A 22,649-nucleotide genomic window follows, 5' to 3' on the forward strand; every position below is an offset into this window, starting at 1 on the left:
TGTAGTTTGTCTCTGTGTTGAGGTGGACCAGTGATCCTGCAGAGTCCTGTCCTCCCTGTGATGGAGGGAGAAGACCTCACTCTGACCTGTAAAACAAAAGACGTCCTCCAACCTCCCAGCTAGTTTCTATAAAGTGGGCTCCTTCATCAGGAATGAGCCCGCAGGTCACATGACCATCCACCATGTTTCCAGGTCTGATGAAGGCCTCTACGTGTCTCATCAGAACTGTTGGAGAGTCTCCACCCAGCTGGGTCTCTGTCACAGGTGAGGAGGTTAAAGGTCATCATTCATCTTAGGGTGCTTTAACACCTACAGTTCGGTAGATTCATTTTTCATTTAGTTTAGTTTATGTTCACACTACATTTTTTCATGTGCACCAAACATGGTCTTTAAGATGATGATGATGACGTGGTCATTAGGTTATCGATCTGAAAGTTATCGTCCACTTTAATCATTTATCCGTCTGTAAATTGTGCACAAGGTGGAAATTGCAGGCTAGTTAATGTAATGATTTTTGGTTCACTTCCTGTGTGTGTCTGACTGCATTCTCACATGAAGTGATCGAGTACTTGGAAAAAAACAGAGACCTCTGTATTCAAGTGACCAGAGTTCTGTTATTTGGTCTGCACCAGAGTTTGAATTGAATAAGCGTTCAACCCCGCCCCAAACCAAGGAAATGTTCTGACCAAACGGCTCAGGGTTGGTTAACACGGTGTGGAAGCAGCCTAACACACCGTCTGATATTAGATATTTCTACCTCTAACTAAACTAAGGGAATTCACTCAATTACAAACATAATACACAACATTGAAGTTAAACGTCTACAGCTTCACATGAAAAGGAGGAACAGTGAAACAGCTGAACATGTTATCTACTTACTTTTATTTCTATGCTTTTAATTAAATAGTTTTTTGTTTATTTTAGAGAAACCCAAGACTACAAGTCCTCCTACAACCTCTGTCAGCTCTGGCTCCACCACTTCTTCCCTTCCCCAAGCTCCCCTCCTCCTCCCCCGGCTCCTCTCCTCCCTCCCCCAGCTCCTCCTCCCTCCCCTTGTGTTGTGGTCTGCTGTTTCAGTCGGTGTCCTGGTTCTCCTGGTTCTCCTGGTTCTCCTGGTTCTCCTGGATCTCCTGGTTCTCCTGGTTCTAAGATGCATCCGTATGAAACCTAGAGGTTAGTCTCAATAAGACTCATATTGCTCTGCAGATATAAAATTTCCGGTTGATATTTTCAATTCCAGAATTGGACTGAAGTGTTTCTTCAAGTCAAACGTCTCTTTGGATTCTCATGAATCACTTTTCTGTTGTTGACAAACCATCCTCACCACTAGGGCCCTTTAGCATGCTCCGAGCTTTTGATAGAATCACATAATCTTCCTCATGTTTCCATCTTTACGGATGTCTCTTTAATGATTAAATTGATTGAGATTGATATTAACTTTGGTTTATTTCAGCTCAAGTAGAAGCTGGAGATAATGACGTCACATACAGTGATGTCACAATATCACGTAACCTGCAACAGCCAATCAGACGGAGCAGAGGTAAAGATGTTTTTATTGAATTTCAGAAGAAAACCGTGTGTGTTCTTGGTTTATGTCTTGAGAGAGGACATTTTGGGAACATTTTATAAAATGATATTTTATATTAAAATCTAAATAAATGTTTTAGTTTTTTACACAGTAAGGTCTATTTCAGTAGATAATAGCGTGTGTTGTGCTTGTCATGAGAGTCTGGGTGTTTTTGTACCCTGTGGTTAAACAGCTCTAACACCTCTAACAGCTCTAACAGCTCTAACAGCTCTAACAGTCCTGCGGTCATCCAGTTTCCTGTTTCTCATAGCAACCCTTCAGCTGAGTGGGGGTCTGTTCACGCTTCACTGCAGGACACAGAATAAAACAAAGATGATGTACTGTATTAAACTATACATTTACAGATATACATATCTCTGTATGTTATGATCACTTACAATAGACCTAAAGTAAGGGAATATGTTTATGTAAACAGTAAATTGCTGTTGTTGAGAGAACCTCAGGAGCCCCAGACTCATATTCACATACATGAAGAAGATTCTGGAGACTTTGATGACTTCCACAGAAGCATTTAATGATCTCTGGATCAAGGAGAATCCGGAAAACAGTCCAGTTAAACCACGTTAAATTGTAATACCTCCCAACTCTGAGGGTCTGGGAGGCTCTAAGGTCTCGTTCTGACCTTTAAAATCTGATCTGAGTGATCTGGGGTCTCATTTATAAACGCGTGGTACACACAAAATGGGGGGCCACTTCCCACACAAAGGTTGTGATTTATAAAAACAAACTTGATGGAAGAATGTGCGGTCCTCCCGCGCAAATCTGATCCATGCATACGCAATTTTGAAGCCAAAATAGGAATTGGCGACGCATGACGGTGAGGTCATGTGAACTGAAGTCAGACTGCAGAGAGTAAATGGGAATAACTATAGAAGTAAAAAAAATAAAAAATATTGACGCTCGCGACAATTTTTCACTCCATATCATCCATGTTACCATGAAGATCAAATCCAGCAGTGTTATTTGCACTTGTACTCAGTGATAACTGTTGTTATTTGTGGTTAAAATTGGCGTGTACAGGGCGGATAAGAGGCTGATCCACGTAAAGCGCGCTTGTAGGTAATCTCTGATTAATAAAGGGAACATTACTACTGCAGGTGTCGCGTACACGCGGTTTTATAAATCTGACTTTTTCCCGGCTCGCATACGCATTTTAGGCTTTTGGCCGTCACGTACCTCATATTAAGGATCCTGCACACACGTTTTATAAATGAGACCCATGATCACTAGTAGACTGCTTACACTGTAAAAACTGTTACCTAGATATAACTTACAAAAATTAAGACATTTTCCAACCACTTTTGTTAGTTCAGCGAACTATCTTGTTTTTTAAGTAGGTAAACCTCAGTAATAAACATTTTGGTTTATGCTAAATTATTAAGTAAAGTCTACAAAAAAACAAAATTAAGTTTATCCATCATCAAAACAGAGAGCATTTTAACCACAAACACCTAATTAAATTAAATTAAATTTAAAGAGAAAAATTGATTCAAATCAAATCCTGCACTTATTTTTTTTAATGTTGACAAATTCTTTATTTCTGTTTTAAAATTGCAATTTACTCAATATAATTAGTTAGCATTGGCATACATTTATCAAAGAAACAAGAGGTATTTGATTCCAGCATTTATTTAACAGCTAATAAATCCAGTCATGGCAAAACTAAACTGAAATAATTTACATGTTTATTATGTTGCTGTACTGCTCCAGCAACCTTTCGGTTTATAACAGTAATCTTGAAGGGCCACATTTGGCCATTTTAAACATCAAAGCTTAACAGTCAATGATTTGACATCATGGTTTTAAATTGGCAGATTTTCCTTTAAAATTTACTAGTTTACATACTAGAACATATGACTTCAGCTTACCAACTACAGTTTGATAAAATATCTTCAGTGACTTTCACTGAGTACATCAGTGAAATCATTATAAAATAACAGAAAAATGTTCATGAACAGAAATGATCATGGGACGTTAGTTTTGGACCCGGCAGAGTCCCACAAGTGCTTGAAAGGCCTTCATGTACAACTCAACAATACGCTCATCAGGCCGAGGAAAATGTGCAAGGCCAATAGTCACGTTTCACTGCAAGAAGCATGTTTTTGAGGCTTATGAACTTGAGAGGTTGGTTTTGGGCGCAGTGCATCGAGTCCCACAAAAGTCTTTGAAATACCTCATAAGTTCTCAAACTTTGCATGGATACTGGAGATTCAGCATGCATGTCACCCCAAGTACAGCAGCATGTTCTGGCCAGATTGCAGAGATTTGTAAGCACTGGGTTTCTCTCTCTCAAAGATGCCCACTTCATCTGGCATAGAACGTCACACAGTGCATTTCCAGGTCCTCGTGCACACTGCTCTCTTAAGTTCCCTGTATGACAGACAAACAGAATACCAATATTAAGAAACTGTCTCATGTATTGTCATTTAAATCAAAATTAAATGTTATGGTTATATTTTTGAACTTAAGATAGCCAATAATTTTCACCATGACTTTTATTTTGCATTGGTTTACAGATTGTTAAATGTGCGTGCAAGGATCCCCTGATGCATGTATGAGGTTACATTAGCATATGGCTTTTTGAGACCTTACTCAGTCTGTAGATCCACCAATGAATGCTGGATATTAGTTTAAGTATAAGAAATAAATTAAGCTTTAAAAGTTGATGCAAACGTACTTCCAAAACTGTCTGTATAAGGCAGTGTATGTATTTAGGACTGTCACATTTATTTGGGAATGGACTGGTAGTGTAGCTTTTTAACCTTAAAATTTGTTATGTAAACCAGTTGAAACTTTTTGTAAAACAAAGTAACTTACCATGTCCATCCAACTGGAGCAAGAAAACAAAACAATGAACTTGTAATACATGTATTCCTAAAACCTATAACTTATTTTAACCACTTTAGCCTCACCTGTATCAGTTCCATCAACATTTCTTGATGTGCTGACCATCACCAACACCACCTCTGGTTCAAACTGAATAGCTCCAGGAGCTTTGGAGTGGTCTTGTCCAGCTGAGACATACATGTTGATTCCAGTGGAACTACACTGCACCTGCCAAACCCCTCGTTTGTCTGCAAGATTCCCCCATAAAAAACGTTTTTGGATTACATAATTTTTCATAATAACAGTTTGACACAAAACATGTATTGCAAAAATCTTTGAAAGGTATATGTTACTCTGATTGCTTACCTAATATGGATCTGAATGAGACAGAGCTTTGTGGGGGTAGCTGCAATGCTCTCTGGAGTAGATTTGATGATCTCCTTGAGAAACACAAATCAAAAATTTAATATAACCACATGGAAATATTTTGGACAACATAAAATCTGTTTGCTGATGCTAAAAGACGAAAAAACAATATTTACTGAAACAGAAAAACATGTATTGCCTACGTTTTTTGTCTTCATGGATATTCTTTCAGTTAGTTATTTTCTATGCCACAGGTTGCTCCCACTAACGTTACCATGCAGGCTAATCTGTATAATGAGTGTGAAGAAGTACAAGCAGCAATCCTGCACATGGCTTCCAACAGTTTAGTCAAAGCTAGTAATTCACATTATTTTATTTTATCTTTATGGCTGCTTAGATCCATGAATGATGTCTTTTTAATAATCTATACGTTTTCTTTCAGTAGCCTTTCTACAATAAGCCGTGGTAAAAGTTACTATAATCCGTTCAGGGAGTTGATAAGCAGACAGATTAGCTAGCTAGTTGATAAGTCATCTACTTCCACTTTATAAACAGATAGCCATAGCAGCTAACGTTAAGGTTACGTCAATGGTTACTTCAGCTGCTGGAGCAGTCAGCTACTTTAGCGATGTTTAACGTTGGCTACATAACGTCAGCAATATATCTTGTGTAGAATCCAGAGGGAAGGGTCAGGGAGCAGAGACACAGTATTTAGATGAAGTGAGCTGGTTTGACCATGGAGATGGGACATGCTCTGCTATTCACCGCGGAGTTGTGGGCGTCAGCGGCCGGTGGGAGGGGTGTAAAAGAGAGAGGTGTGGCGATGACATCACCGATACCGGATCCGTTATTCACCATCCATACGAAGCCAAACGAGAGCCGTTTTGGATTTTTTCACCCTGAGACCAGGTTTCAAAAAGTCCGTTTTCAGGCAGTGCGTTTGCAGGATTCGTCTGGACGGTCGGCCTAAACGATGCAAAACTGTTTCTGTTTGCTTACAGGCTCATACTCATCAACTAAATCATACATTAGAAACTTGCTGTCAATTGAAAAAAGTGCTGCCTACAGTCTGCTCTGTGCCGATAAATGTATGCGAATGCAGGAGTCATGCTATGTTACTGCTGATGAAGACCGAAATTTCATGATTTTGCCATTTCATAATAAAAGCAATTAAATTAGAAAATAAGAGGGGCTTTTATTGTGAAGAATTTATATGAAATAAAACCATTTCACACCGCCGGCTGATTTGAGTTTGCCAGCTTTCTCCGTAAAGCAAAAACAACGCTAACTAACTCTAGCAATGCAAGACTAATAAATAACTAAAAGGAGATGATGTAAGAGCAGGAATATCTTGAGTAATAGCCTTCATTTTGGTGAATTCTGGAACATTTTACTAAAAATATTATTACCGTATAGCAATTGGCTGCCTTTTCCAATGAACAGCGCTGCAAAAAGCTCCAAAGAGCAACAAAAACCAGACATCAATAACAGTATCATTTTAACATCACACGACGATTTAGTGTTTTCTGGCATGAGAAATACTTTGTGTAGCTCTGCTCACAGCTCAATAGGGCCGGCCCCTAATGTGACACATTTTCCATTCTCATTAGTGGGGGTTCCACCACAAATTTTTATGAGCATTTTGGAGTACAGCGTTAGAAAATGTTGATGGAAACGGCAAAAAATAAAAGTCTTAGTTTTACACTGTTTGAGGTGGTTTTTGCCTTTTCAAAAGAGTTAATGTGCGAAATGGGAGATGGAAACAGCATTGCCAAATAAGTTGTGACGTAGTGAACATGTAACTCACATGACTATATACGATTGGCACGGGAAGTGCAAGTACAACATTACAAAGAATGAAACACTTTTACATTTTGGAAAACAAAATATTTTTTTTTTTTTTTTTTGGAAAACAAAATAATATTTTGAAAAACAAAATTATTTTAATTTTAGAAAACAAATTTACATTTTGGAAAAAAAAATAACATTTTAGAAAAACAAATTTACATTTTCGAAAACAAAATAACATTTTCGGAAACAAATTTACATTTTAGAAAACAAATTTACATTTTGGAAAACAAAATAACATTTTAGAAAACAAATTTACATTTTCGAAAACAAATTAACAAGATGCAAAACACTTTTACCAGTCCCAAAACAAATTTACAAAATGACAGATTCTTCACGGAAAGGGAAATGTACCACATACCGGAAGTGATGAGGTTTTGTATACATGTCGCCTTGACTACGGCAGTTATGGATCAATGCGTCAATAGAGCGCGCCATCTTGGAACAGGGGGACGCCTGCCTTATATACTGTCTATGGACCGTCCTTAATGCATCAGCGTCAATGTAGGCAAAGGTCTAACGGAAATAAAATCACTATAAATCGTCAAAAATCTCATGCGATGTTCTAGTTTTTTTAAACAAAAGACAAAGAGACTAATTAATGTGTTAATACAAAGAATATTTATTATAATCAGTTCACAGATATGAGTACAAACGGAAACTTCACCCTTCTGAACTAAGAGGTTCTGCTTCAAAGTGAAGTTTAAACAGACTGAAATGTCCAGGCTCACTCCCCACTAATGATTCTTTTATTTCTGCATGTATTTATTTATTTATTTAACGAGACTTTAAGTCGTGGTTTCGTCGGGTCCACAGTCCGAAGTCCCGCCAGACTCCCTTTAGGAAACCTGTGATTTAAACTTCAGCAGGCTGTGACAGTCCGCTCCGTTCAGTCCTGGATCTGATTCTCCCGGCTTCCCTTCCTCCAGCGGGCCCAGCAATACGGCCTGGGTCTCCAGCTGCGTGGTGTCGGTTTTGGCTCCCAGGAATGGGCAGTGAGCTCCAGGTCCTGCAGCTGCAGACGGACTCAGCTGCCCCCTGCTGTAGCTTCCGATCCGGCCCCGGCGGGTGTCGATACGTTCCCTGTGTTTCCGTCAGGTCCGCGTCATATAAAAACCCAAACACCGACCACACGTAAAGTCACCATAAACTTCATTCACGCTATACTCACTCACAACAACACAAATTGACTGGCGCCCCCAACAACACCTCATCACTTCCGGTATGTGGTACATTCTTTCCGTGAAGAATCTGTCATTTGTAAATTTGTTTCGGGACTGGTAAAAGTGTTTTGCATCTTGTTAATTTGTTTTCTAAAATGTAAATTTGTTTTCGAAATTGTAAATTTGTTTTCTAAAAATGTTATTTTGTTTTCCAAAATGTAAATTTGTTTTCTAAAATGTAAATTTGTTTTCGAAAATGTTATTTTGTTTTCCAAAATGTAAATTTGTTTTCTAAAAATGTTATTTTGTTTTCCAAAATGTAAATTTGTTTTCTAAAATGTTATTTTGTTTTCTAAAATGTAAATTTGTTTTCTAAAATGTAAATTTGTTTTCCAAAATGTAAATTTGTTTTCTAAAATGTTATTTTGTTTTCCAAAATGTTAATTTGTTTTCCAAAATGTTATTTTGTTTTCCAAAATGTAAATTTGTTTTCCAAAATGTAAATTTGTTTTCCAAAATGTAAAAGTGTTTCATTCTTTGTAATGTTGCATTGCACTTCCGGCCACCGTACCATATAGTCCCAGTATCCATCGGATGGGAGAAAGGTTGGGATACAGGTCCCATCCAGGGCGCAGTACACTTGTGGCACGAGCGCGCGTGGTGGAGTTACAGTGCACTGTAGCCTGTGCCTCAGACATGTTGGGAAAAATGACTAATTGGTTCAACACCTTGAATGGTATGGCCCTGCACACCGTGTCTACACAGCAATATACTGTGTTGTCTCGCTGACCCCAAATGTCTCTTCCACAGCCCTGTATTCTGCACAGGTGGCCCACTTTGTACAATGCTACCTTTCTCCATTTAGCCAAGAACTTAGCTTCTAAACTCTTTGATTTAGCAAGCCGGGTTGCCAATCTACAACCATGCGTAACGTGAACTTAGACGTAAACTACGCTTTCGTAGTCTGGTTTATTCGCCCTAAATCAGTTGAAGGAAAAGCTTTGAACTTTCTTTTGCGAGATTTTAAAAGTTTTTCTTTTAAATTTGCTTGACAGTTAGATGGAAACATGACTACTGTTATTAAGAATGTGGACACATGCTGCCTAAACCACCTCCAAATGTGTTTTTAAAAACTCATCTCAATGCACCCTGTGTGTTTTCACCTGTACTTAGAGCTGTCCTCTTGTGATCTGATCACTCAGATCTGATCTGACAATGGGGTGCAAGAGGCAAATATATTGATGGCGCCCGTAACAAAGATGCTCATCTAAATCTAGTTCAGTATATCTCTCTCCGTGGAAAATTGACACATTTGTACATTATTTTGTGTGTTAATAACCAAGTGTTGTTTGTGCGACACCCTGACATGTTGACGCTGTGACTTGTTCCTCCTGCGGTCAACATGTTCTCTAAAAAGATCAGCTCTGTGGAGCGTGAAGTCCATTTCACATGAACGGGTTTCCATTTAAGCCCTGACATTGTACTTCCCCTTATGTAGACTTTGACACTTATGTCTTAAAGCTATATCCTGAAATTTGCTGCTAAAATGTATCTACTATGAAGTCATTTTCTAGTACTATGGAAAATAGTAGTATTGATTGTAAATAATCAATGTAATTTCTTTCCAGAGAGTGATCCTGCTGCAATCTACTCTGGAGTGAGAAGAGAAGACGTCTGTAACGGACAAATAGTGATCAAAGACAAGAAATCAAACAGGAAGAAAGGTACGGCTCCTCTTCTATGTCTCCATCTCTAGAAACATCTGTTAGAGGAGAACACACAACAGTTCAGCTGTTCACTTTCTATCAAACAAACATAAGGAAATTCGGACTTTGTTAGGGACTATTTTCATTAGCGGATTAATCCTCATCTGGTGCTGTAGTGAGTATTTGTGAATGAACTACAGTGTGTGTTCATGGTGATGAAGAAACATGTCATCCAGTGCAACAGGGACCATCTTTACATTCATCTTCTACAGTTTTTTGCCCTTATTTTGAAAAAGACATCATTCCTCTAAGCAGCTGATAATGAATATTCCACCAACCTTTCTGTTTACATGCAGCCAAATAGGATCTCTCAACAAGGAAAAATCAGAGCTCACAACAAAGACAAATCGACTAATCAACACTAAAACACACAACCTACTACTAATATGACCTGATGAAACAAGCCCCCCAACACACACACATCTCATGACCTGGCGTCAGGAGGTCACAACAAAGAGGGAGAAGACACCATGTTCAATGTTTAAACTAGAGATGGCCCGATACCATTTTTGCTTTTCCCAATACCGATTCCGATACCTGAACTTGTGTATCAGCCGATACCGAGGACTGATCCGATACCAGTGTGTCATATATTTTATTATGTTTTAACAACTGTATACTACTATCCCTGTATGGATGTGATATGATTTCTATCTTTGTTGTCGGTCTTGCTCAGGTTAAACTCTTTGTGAAACATGAACAAACAAACAATGAATGCCACAGAACTTTCTTTTATTGTCCAGTTTGACAGTCAGTTATAACGGAAAAAGAACATGAATAAACTACTTTAAAGTAGATTTTCTTCAGGGCTTTATTACGTGGTATCGGATCGGTTCATAAACTCCAGTACTTCCCGATACCAACAGCGGATTAGGCAGTATCGGAGCTATCGGTATCGGAACATCTCTAGTTTAAACAAGACTTTATTACATTTTGTGGAACTGAATACATATGAAATTCACTATATACAGAACAGGATGTGTAAATCAGATGAGTCAGTATGTAGGGTGTGTATGACTGACAGAGGGGAGAGTGTGTTGCTGTTGTAAAGTGTTAACTTAGCCAAAGGCAAACCTAGGACAACATAACCATAACCTAACCTAACTTTACCATGTTGGGCCTGTAGAGAGAGAGATAATTTATCAACTTTTTATTAAGTAACTTTCTGATACTATGGGGAATATGTATCATTGACACGCTGACATCGTGACTTGTTCCTCCTGCGTTTACATGTCTGCTCATCTTACTGTAAAATAACAGCTCTATTAGCGTGAAGTCCATTTCACACGAACTACGTTTCCATTTAAGCTCTGACATCAGCAACAAGTGTTAAGAAGAAAAAGAACTGAAAAGTTGTACTTCCCTTTAATAGTAGACTTTTATAATTAAAAGCTATTATTTCATTTGCATTTAATTTTTAACTTATCAAACTTTTTAAAATTTTATTATGTAATTTTCTAGTACTACTGATTGTTGTAGGACTTCAAATAATCTGTATACTTTTTGCATAAGTAGTAATATATACTGTACAGCCCTGATATTAATAATGATATTTCTTTCCCAGAGAGTGATCCTGCTGCAATCTACTCCAGAGTGAGAACAACAGATGTCAGTTACGGATAAATAGCGATCAAAGAGAAGAAGACAAAAGGAAGAGAGGTACGCTCTTCTATGTTTCCATCTCTAGAAACTTCCCTTAGAAGAGAACACAGAACAGTTCAGCTGCTCACTTTCTATCAAACAAATAGTGACTTTAATTTTTTAGGTTAATATTTTCATTAGTTAATCCTGATCTGGTGCTCTAGTGAGTATTTGTGAATGAACTACAGTGTGTGTTCATGGTGATTAAGAAACACGTCATCCAGTGCAACATGGACCATCTTTACATCTGAAAAGACATTGTTACGATTAAGCTGTTTACATTGTCAATATATGAATATTACACTAACATACAAAACACACAACCTACTACTAAAAATATTTCATTTAACAAGCCACACACCACACACACACACACACACACACACACACACACACACACACACACACACACACACACACACACACACACATTCATATTACTGTTTACTGTGTTTTGTCTGAATATTTGGACAAAAATCTATGTTGAAGCTTTGGCCACAATGGGCCCTTCATTCACCAACAGTTCTTACGAAGAAATGTGTTCTTAAAGCGCCCATATTATCTCATTTTCAGGTTCATAACTGTATTTTAAGGTTGTACCAGAATAGGTTTACATGGTTTAATTTTCAAAAAACACCATATTTTTGTTGTACTGCACAGCTCTCTCTCTCTCCTCTTTTCACCTGGTTTCTGTTTTAGCTACAGAGTGAGACCTCTTTCTTCTTCTTCTTCTGTACTATCTTTGACTGCACCTCGCACATGCTCAGTAGCTCAGATGTAGAGAATGTCAGCTAGCTAACTCTAGAGACAGTAAAGAAAGCCTGTTTCTCCAACTGGTCAGTTACAAGGCAGGATCAGCTGGGAGACTTCTAAATGAGGGCGCACATGTAAGTAGTTCTTTTGTAGATTATGGTGAACTTGTGTGTGTTGTAGCAGTGCTTTGCTATTGAGAACGACGTGAGCAGTTAGCGTTAGCATGCTAACGCTACGAAGCTAACGGTTGTGGTTAGGCCGCTCATTTCGGACTGTGACGTCACAGTCCGGAGCCCATTTTGAACAGCTCACTAGGAGACTGAAGGCAGGACACATTCAGAAACCGTATCTCACCTCAGAACACCATGGATGGATTTTTTCAAAGTTTGTATGTGTGTGGAGCACCACAGAGACACAAAAGAACACCCCAAATCCCAGAAAAAGTGTTTTTTCATAATATGGGCACTTTAAACCCTTCTTACGACCTTTTACGTTACCGATCCTGGCATTCACTAATGTTTTCTTAACTTGAATTTGTTCTTAGCTAAGAACAAAATACGTAACACTGAAAAGCACTCTTAGACACATTTGAGTGATGACCATTGTCTTCAAATTATTGGTTACTGCATTTTATTCAATTCTACAGTCGTTACAATTATAGTATTTTACTGTAATGTATTTCTGATCATTTGTTGAAAAATAAATCATAATATGCAAAAACACTAACACTGCAATTTACATCAGCAATTAAACTGATTAAATCCTGCGGCACTCGCTGAACCAAGCCGGCTCTGGTGCTCCAGAGCCCGGCACGCGCTGTGACCCCGGTAATACAAGCCTCCGGAAAATAGAAAATGTTTTTTGTTTTTCCGTTTGTTTTTTTGTAAATTGTTTATTTTCACATTTTTCTTCTTACCATAAACATAGAAAAAAACAAAAGAGAAGAAAAAACAAAAAAAACAGCAAATAATAAATAAGTAGTTCTTGCAGGTCTACTACGCCTTCATTTAGTTAGTTAGCAGTGTGAATTTTGTACTTCATATATACACAGACATCGGCATATATATACACAATATATACATACATTCTCTACACAGGTTTTATAGCAGACCGTAGACCATATTTAAATATATTATTTTGGGGGGTTTCTTCTTCTCAATCCATATTAATGCATGTTATTGCTTGCCATTCATGGCCAAAATAATCTTTAAGGGGAGACCAATCATTTACAAACGTATCCAGAGTTCCATACAGTACATTATCCTTCTTTCATATGGTAGCAGTGACAAAGGTTTTTCGCCAAAGAGTTAAAGTAGGAGAGTGTTCTTTAATCCAAACATGAAGAATGGAAAGGCGAAAGCAGCATATAGCATTATGGACATTATTTTTGTTTCTGGGCACACAGTTATTTACACCAAGGGTACACAAGCTGGGATCCAGTGGGACTTTAATCCCAAAAAGATTTTTCAATTTCACGAACAACCCAAGACCAGAATGGTACAAATTAAAGGACAGGACCATATTAAGTGGAAATAAGTTCCTGTATCCTTTTTACATTTAAGACAAAATTTCGTACATGTGTCGTATTACTTCGAGTTAAGGGAGTCACATGCAGCTTGTTGATAATTTTATATTGTACTTCATATGATTTATTTGATTTAGTAATTTGTCTTGCATGATTTAATACTTTGTTCCATATCTGGTCTTCCAGTGTAACACCAAAGTCAAGTTCCCAACTTTGTTTGATATTTATTAAAACTTTATTATTTGCTGTAATTTGGTCATAAATATATGTCATTGTTTTACTTTTCAATGCCGCTGCCTTTAAATAAAATGCTATCAAGCACATTTATTTTCCCACCTTGTTTAAAGTATTCAATAGAAATAAGATAGCTTCTTATCGAAAAAAGTGGACCTTGGAGAAATATTAAACTCATACTGTAATCATTGGAAAGACTTGAGAGCATTATCTGCATAAACATCTAATATTCTTATGATACCAGCTTCTCTCCACTCATTAAAACCAGCATCAATACATGTCTAAAACCGGATTATTAGCAATAGGAGCCAATAATGAGTATTGGTCAAGCCCAAAATATTTACGAACAGCACTGAGATCTACAGATATTTTTCAGTATATAATTGTGCTTAATCTTGGTATATACTTTTGTGAAACATATAAACGGAAGGTGTTCTAATTGAACCCCATCCAGACCTATACCTTCTAAATCTGGAAAGCAGAAATGGCTTTTTAATCCACTCTGCCGTAAATTTTAATTGTGCGGCCCAATGATAAAATTTGAAATTTGGGATGCCAAGTCCTTGTTTTTTGATTGGTAGTTGAAGCTTCGAGTTCCATCCTTGGTCTTTTATTATTCCACACAAATACTCCTACCGCACTATGTATTTTTGTAAATATTTTGAATGGAATATAAATAGGTAGCATTTGAATAACATACAACAGGTAGGGAGAACATTAATTTTAATTATAGCTATACGGTCCAAAAGAGAAAGTGAAAGATTAGTCCATCTTTAGAAGGTCAGTTTTTATTTTTGCTATTACAGGTAAAAGATTATGTTTAATCAACTTTGGAAACTCTGCACTAAAATATACCAAGATATTTAAATCCTTTTTGGTCACTTTAAAAGGATGATAGCTTGATGAGTCTATTCTTTCGCCGACGGAAAGCTAATGATTTTCCGTAGTTTATTTTATATCCTGAAAACTTACTAAAGTTTTCAATCATTTTTATTAGTGAAAGGATGGATTTGTTAGGATTCTTCAAAAATAAAAGTGCAGCACGGGCATAAAGCGATATCTTGTGGGAACGGCTCTCTGTTTCAATACCCTCTATCTCCTCGCTGCTTATCAACACCGCCAATGGTTCAATAATTAAATTAAATAAGAGAGGGGACAAAGGGCATCCTTGTTTTGTTCCTCTCTCCAGCAAGAATGTCTCAGATGTAGTTCCGTTAATCAAAAGAGCTGACTGAGGGTTTGTATACAATAACTTAATCCAGTTGATAAAACTTTCATTAAATGAAAAAACTTTTAAAACTCTAAATAAGTACTTCCATTCCACGCAGATCAAAAGCTTTTTCGGGCCCAATGCAATGACCACTGCTTTTTCTTTTTTATATGCTACATACTGTAATATCCCAAGTGTCGCCTTTACATTGGCACTAGACTGTTGCGCCTTTAATGAAGCCTGTTTGATCGCTAGAAACTAATTTATGTATCACATTGTTTAATCGTATTGCCAAAACACTTGCTAAAATCTCTGAATCTGTATTTTGAATTGATAATGCTCTGTATGATGCAGGGTTTTCTGGATCCTTGTGATCTTTTGGTATTAACGAAATAATAGATTGTTGCATTGTCTTTGGCAATTTCTTCTCATCATAAGCATACTGAAACATTCTTGCAATCAAAGGGCTAAAATGTCCACAAAGGTTTTGTAGACCTCAGCTGGAAAACCATCTGGACCACATGCCTTTCCATTCTTAAAGAATTTATTGTCCTTTTCACGTCATCAACTGTAATTTTAGCACCAAGTAATAAATTATCCTGCAAGTCAAGTTGAGGTAGCTCAAGCTTCTGAAAAACAAAGTCATATCCCTTTCACTATCTGTATTATCAGATTTGTACAAATCAGAGAATCCCTTTAAACACATTTGTTATTTCACCTGATGTATAAACCAGGTTACCACTTTTATCTCTTATTTTCGATATTACGGACTTACGTTTTTATTATAATTAAACTTGCTAAATATTTTACAGATCTATGACTATCATACTGTTTATACTTTTGTAAAAATAATTCTCTTTCTGTTTTTTGATTTTCAATTAATTGAGTGCTATTTTAGCAACCATAACCTGATCCCAGCTTTCAGCGGAAAGACTATGCTTATGTTTAGTCTCAGCCTCTTGTAACTTTGACTCTAGTCTTTTTGTTCATAAATAATTTTCTTTTTCCTAGCAACACAATATGAAATCATCAAGCCTCGAAGATAAGCTTTTGTAGTTTCCCATACATTTGCCGGATCAGTATCATCGTTATCGTAAATTTCTAGAAAATGCATTGCATTTTCTTTAGTTTTGTTACAAAAATTAATATCAGATAATATTGATCTATTACATTGCCAAACATTTTTATTCTTATATAAACAAGTGAATGCAACCTCAATTTTAATTGGAGCATGATCTGACAGATGTATCAATGCTACTTTGTTTTATCAATTCCAATAATATTTTAGTAACCAAGAAAAAATCAATTCTTGTATATGTTTTATGAGGATTTGAAAAAAAGTATAGTCTCTCTCTTAGGGTGCATATGTCTCCACACATCAACTAAATCAACCTCATCAACCATTTGTTGCAAAGCTCGCTGTCTAGGAGTTTGTTTTGCACTCGTGATGGTGGGCCTTTTATCAAAAATATTATTCATTACACAATTCCAATCTCCACCAACAATCATATAGGGACAGTGATACTTGAACAGTAAATCAGTCAGTTTAGTAAAGAATGTAGGATCTAAATCAGGGGCAGCATATACATTTAGGATATTAACTCTCTCTCCATATAAAACCCCGTGCAACAAAAACATAACAACCTCTTTCATCAATTTCAACGTGACTAATATTAATGGGCAATTTTTTATGCACCAGTATCGCCACCCCTCTGCTTTTACTATTAAATGAGGAAGAGTACACATGTCCAACCCAGTCTATTCTAAGTTTTTATACGTTTTCAGTCAAATGTGTCTCCTGCAACATTGCAACAGAAACATTCTCCTTTCTCAGAAATGCAATTATCCTCTTCGCTTTGACTGGATTATTTCACCCTTTAATATTAAACGAACAGAAATTTACTGGTAAACCCATAGCATCATATGCATAAAATATCTAGTAATTTCCCGATATGCAAAGTATTGTACATAACAATAATTGTGGATCCCCCTTTGGTATTTAACTAAAACAACAACAAAAGAAACAAAAAAGAAAAAAAAAAAAAAAAAAAGACAAGGAAAAAAAGAACCCCAAATTATGGGCCAAAATACCAAACCACACAGGGTTGATATTAGCCACATAGAACCTTAACCTAAATGGTCTTGTCTGCTTTAATAGAAGTAAAAAAGAAATTCGCCCCTATACTTTCAGTTCATTTTACAGTCATTGGGCACAGTATAAAAAAGAATAAGCCCGCTTTAGCCACCATTGAAAACGCAATACATGGCAGAGTTATGAAGTCACAGAGGAGGCACTAGATTTATCCAAGTCATCGAGAATTTTTTTTCCCGTTTTTAAATCAAAGTTGCCATCTATTTCTCTCCACAGTGTTATTTACTCCTCCGCCAGGCTGCATAAGACGCGCTTCACATCTTATTTATTTGGCTGGACCTCTTCACATCTCCCCATTTGCGTTGCTTCACACACTTTATTTGCTTACTGGCATGGTTAAATAAAATAAAATACATCCATGAATAAAACCAACCACATTCCGATTCTAACAACACATTTCCGTTTTATGCTGGTTGTGATAGGAACTTCTTATAAAAGCCAGGCCTTGTTTGTGGTTGTGGACATCTTCTACTTTTACTAAAGTAAATATGTCTCTGGTTATTTGTACTTTTACTTGAGATTCAGTACTTCCTCCATCGCGACTCGACGCGAGTCCCCCACTTCCCAGGAGGTGCACAGGAAGTGTCATGTCCTTATATGGGAATTTGTGGGGCGTTATCTTATGCTAATTAGGAACAACTGGCACGTGCTTTCAGTTAGGAAGACGTGGATTCATCAATCCTAAGAACACAGATGCGAACAATTCTGCTGTTTAAGAACACGTCATGAACCGGCGCAAACTTTTCTTAGAAACCTTCTTAAGAACATATTTAAGAGAAAACTTAGGAAGATATTGGTGAATGAGGCCCATTGTTATTGAAACTTCCATGCCAATGAAGCCCCTTTGAATTTGATTTAATTAAGAGAGAGAGAGAGAGACAGACAGACAGACAGACAGACAGACTGACTTGTTCCTCCTGCGATCAACATGTTAGCTGATCTTGCTATAACATCCATAAACAGCTAGCAGTGAAGTCCATGTCACATGAACTGGGTTTCCAGTTTAGCCCTGACATCAGCAAACTGAAAAAATTGTACTTCCCCTTAACCAGTGGACATTTATCATTTTATAAATTTTTATTGGTTTTCAGGGGACTCTCAGGGACGTGTGTGCATTCTTGTTTTTATATCCCCATGAGGACTGAGTTTTACAGCTCATATTATGCCCATTTTCAGGTTGATAATTGTATTTAGAGGTTGTACCAGAATAGGTTTACATTTTATTTATTTATTAATTAAAAAACACCATTTTTTTTTGTGGTATTCTGCACATTGCTGCAGCTGATCTTTTCTTCACTTCTGTTCCATCTTTGTTGGGAGTCGCATTACGCGCAGTACCTAGGTAAGGACTACTAGCCAGTCAGAAGCAGAGTATGAGGGCGTGCCCTGACAGTACCTAGGTAAGGACTACTAGCCAGTCAGAAGCAGAGTATGAGGGCGGCCCTGACAGTACCTAGGTAAGGACTACTAGCCAGTCAGACACAGAGTATGAGGGCTGCCCTGACAGTACCTAGGCAAGGACTACTAGCCAGTCAGAAGCAGAGTATGAGGGCGTGCCCTGACAGTAGCTAGGTAAGGACTACTAGCCAGTCAGAAGCAGAGTATGAGGGCGCGCCTGACAGTACCTTAGGTAAGGACTACTAGCCAGTCAGAAGCAGAGTATGAGGGCGCGCCCTGACAGTACCTAGGTAAGGACTACTAGCCAGTCAGAAGCAGAGTATGAGGGCGTGCCCTGACAGTACCTAGGTAAGGACTACTAGCCAGTCAGAAGCAGAGTATGAGGGCGTGCCCTGACAGTACCTAGGTAAGGACTACTAGCCAGTCAGAACCAGAGATGAGGGCGTGCCCTGACAGTACCTAGGTAAGGACTACTAGCCAGTCAGGAGCAGAGTATGAGGGCGCGCCATGCTAACAGCTAGGCAAGCATTATAACGTGTGTTACAAAGTGGTTTTGAGGTGGGTTTAGTTGGAACACAACGAGAAGCGACTCTTCAGTATAAAAACAATATGGCAGCTTCCACGGATGAGATGAGCGTGCTATCACGCAAGTTTTATCCGAATTACAAAGTATTCTTTCATTGAAAGAAGATCAAAATACGACACTGGAGGCTTTTCTCGGAGGAAAAGATGTTTTTGCTCTTCTCCTGACTGGTTTCGGCAATAGTTAGATCTGATTGGTTGATTTGGCCCGTCTAGATGGTGATAGACGGATGGTTTATCCAATCAGCTAACCAGTATTGTCGCCCCTTCCCAAAAAGTTCTCCAACGGAAAGTTCCCAGATGGATATGCCGAAGCTAATGCGGGCATCCATCCGGTGGAGTCAGGTTACTTTTCCCACGGGCGCCGCCGCATGAACAGCGAGCGTGTCCCTGAAGTCCAGTGTGTTCTGGTTTGTCTCAGAGTATCAGGCCGTCTGCCTCTTCGGCACTCCAGAGGACATGATGTGGATGTTTTTTTCATCTGGTGTAGAGGGGCTTGAAGGAACGCAAAGTGAGGGATAAAACACTGATTACAGCCTACAGATACTTTTAAACATTTGATATCAACAGGCTTTTGAGTATGAGCCGACCTTTTCTAGAAGCTGGTTGAAGGAATGAAAGAGGGAAGCTGTGTTCACACATGCCAACAAGTCCTCCAACGCTTCGAACACAAAAACATCCTAGTTTAAATGGCTGCATGAAAACGGGAATATCAGTGAAATATTCTTTAATAAGCCATGAAAATAGCTTAGTCAATATATTGTCTTTAGTAGAATAAGGGCCAAAAACGGAAAATAAATGTTTGTATGCAAACATAATTTAATTTTAAATATTTTTAACCAAAATGGAGCTCTGTGGTACAGAGGAAGAAGATATAATCAGGCTTATAAACACGCATACTTAATTGTACATTGGCGCTGTTTTAAGTCTGAACATGAGTCACTGACAAGACAAAACATGTAAAATTAACATTTAGTAATACTTTAACACAACAAAAGACAAAAATCTAACTTTGAATAGGTATATCCTGTCTCAAAGTAAGATTTAAGTTTGGATTAAAAAAGAGGACGGAAGCCCAGCAGACCAAAGATGTTTTTTTTCTCAAACCGACCATTAATACAACTACTAATTGCAGTGTGTTCAACCACAGCAGCCAACCCCGCAGCTTCCTCCTGTTGATACCAGTAAACTGACACTGGTGAGGTTTCTCTCAGCCGTCTCTGTGAGCAGCTTTGTGGTCGTCCACATCTCCGTTTCAGAGAAATGCCCTCTGCCCTGCTCTTCCTTTGTTCCCAGCAGGTCTAAAAACCTGCAGTATAAAGTCCTTAATAACTCTAATAATAATTCTACATTAACAATAATCGTAAAGCAGTAAAATATTATTATATCCAGAGAGAGAGATGCAGCTACAATCTTCTCAGCAGTGAGAGGAGCTGAAGACGTCAGTTATGGACAAATAGTGATCAAATCAAACAGGACCAGAGGTACAGCTGCTCTACTCTCTCAGTTTTGATCCAAGCCAGTTTCCTGTCTTCATGAACTATCCCTATAAATAGATACAAAAGGACAAAAACACTTTACATGCACATAATATTCCAGTTTTGGGCTTTTATTCTGAAAAAGACAATATTCCGAGTAAGCCGTTTACATGGCTACTGAAAATATAATTGGACTGCATTTATATAGTGCTTTTCTAGACTACTCAAAGCACTTTTTACACAGCACTACACGCACCATTCAGACACCCAGGTGGCTGAGGCTTACATACAAGGTGCCACCTGCACATCAGATAAATATTCACACACATACACACAGGGATGTCACCAAAAGCCTGGCTTCACCACACAGCCGCTTATGGTAACGTCTTCCCTGAGTTCACCTGGAACTCCCAGACAGCCAGCATGTTTAGTTATGTCTGTTCTCATGACATCCATATTTACACACCAATGGTTCAACATCAGGAGCAAGTCAGGGTTCAGGGTCTTGTCCAAGGACACTTCTAAGCCCCGACCTTCCGTTTGGTAGACGAACGCTCCTCTACCACCTGAACCACAGCCGCCTTGAATAACCTAAAGCACCAATATTCCTGTTTACATGCAGCCATAAACAGGCAGGAGGCCGTGTGTGTCACAAACTGAGACACAGATTCTGAATGTGCTGTATCCATGTCCAAATACTGCTTCTAAAACCTTCAGTCTTCATCAAAAAATGCAATATATTCAGAAACAAGGCCTTATTTTGAAAATCCAAATAGAATATGATTTTTACATGACATTACAATAGTGTAATATTTACATTGTTCACATATATCTTCAAACAGTCTTTTAAAATTAGTCTTGCAGTCTCAGTCTCTTATTAAAGACATGTCTGAGCTAACCAGCCAAAATAAAAGCAGGAAGCAGTTGTTCTTCCTCATTTTATTTTTATTCAGTACAGTTCTAACTATTTAACTTCCATTTGCTTTCTACTTCTCTTTTACATTTCTGATAAAAACAGTGTACATTTTACTTTGAATATTCTATGTTTTACCTTTGAGATAAAACAGCACTAATTTGTTTTGAAATGTATGCATAATATTTCCTCAACTTGTTCATGGACTGGACTATGACATTTAACCTGCGATGGTCTGTGGGCTTAAAAAAAAAATCAACCCTATCTAAATGTATTAAGCGAGCTAAACAAGTTCCTGTTGAGAACGCTGTTTGTCTGCTGTTTGTGTTCAGAGTCTCCAGCAGATCCAGAGGACCTCTACTCCTCAGTGAGGAAGACCGGAACACCATCACACCAGACCAACCAGTGGAGTCCAGCCAGCCAATCACTGGTCCCCAGAGACCCTCACACCTACATCTGTACCTGTATAGCAGTCTGGTCATCCAACCAACTGGCTTTAGAAGTCCCAAGGTCGAGGTACAAACTGTGGGGGTCACTCTTTGCAGTTGCTGCCTCGAGACTTTGGAACTTAGTTACCACCTGACATTCACACCATTACCGACGTCGCTCTTTTGAAATCCAAAATTAAAACTTCTTTATTTAGAATGTTTTTTAATGCACAGTAGCGTTTCAGCATTTTCCCTTTCTTTCACCTGTTACTATGCATTACTATATATAATATTACTGTATTCTATGTTTTACTCTTTTATTGTATGGTATGTTGTTTTATTCTTGGTCCTTTAAGCACTTTGGATACCTGTTGGTTGCGGTGAAGCGCTTTATGAATACATGTTGATTGATGACCTAAATGAGCCTAATGCAGCGCTACAAAGAGACAAACAACTCAAATGTTAAAGGGGTGATAGAATGATGATATAGGGTATTTTACACTGTTCCTTAAGGTCTCCTAATGGGGTATGTAACATTGGTTGGGCTGAAAATTGCCCGAATGCTATTTTATTAGGCCCTTAACTACCCTGTGAATATGGCTCTATTTGGAACAAGAGCTTTTCTTCCAAATATGGTATGCTTATGAATATTCAGAATGAGCTTAGCGCTGATGGGTTGCTGCCTCGCCCTGGCCTGCCTTCCTTCACAGACCCGCCTGCTGTGAGGTTGATAGAGCTCCGCCACGGCTGGCAGCCCACAGTACGACATACCCAACGA

The 22,649-nt window shown here is 38.1% G+C and overlaps 1 protein-coding gene and 1 pseudogene across 2 annotated transcripts; both read left to right on the forward strand.

The window, feature by feature from the left end:
- The window catches only part of LOC120572864, a 642,621-nt pseudogene that overhangs the window by 573,593 nt on the left and 46,379 nt on the right, over positions 1-22,649 (forward strand).
- LOC120572865 lies at positions 87-22,163 on the forward strand. 2 transcript variants are annotated; one of them, XM_039822373.1, is made up of 6 exons: positions 87-264; positions 925-1,173; positions 1,454-1,540; positions 9,420-9,515; positions 11,122-11,216; positions 21,776-22,163. In XM_039822373.1, the coding sequence occupies exons 1-5, from the start codon at positions 183-185 to the stop codon at positions 11,178-11,180; spliced, it is 573 nt and encodes a 190-aa protein (XP_039678307.1). In that variant the 5' UTR covers positions 87-182; the 3' UTR covers positions 11,181-11,216; positions 21,776-22,163. The 2 variants fall into 2 exon arrangements, with proteins under 2 accessions (XP_039678307.1, XP_039678306.1); XM_039822372.1 differs by lacking the exon at positions 11,122-11,216.

Source organism: Perca fluviatilis, chromosome 14, assembly GCF_010015445.1.
Source record: "Perca fluviatilis chromosome 14, GENO_Pfluv_1.0, whole genome shotgun sequence".
NCBI lineage: Eukaryota > Metazoa > Chordata > Actinopteri > Perciformes > Percidae > Perca > Perca fluviatilis.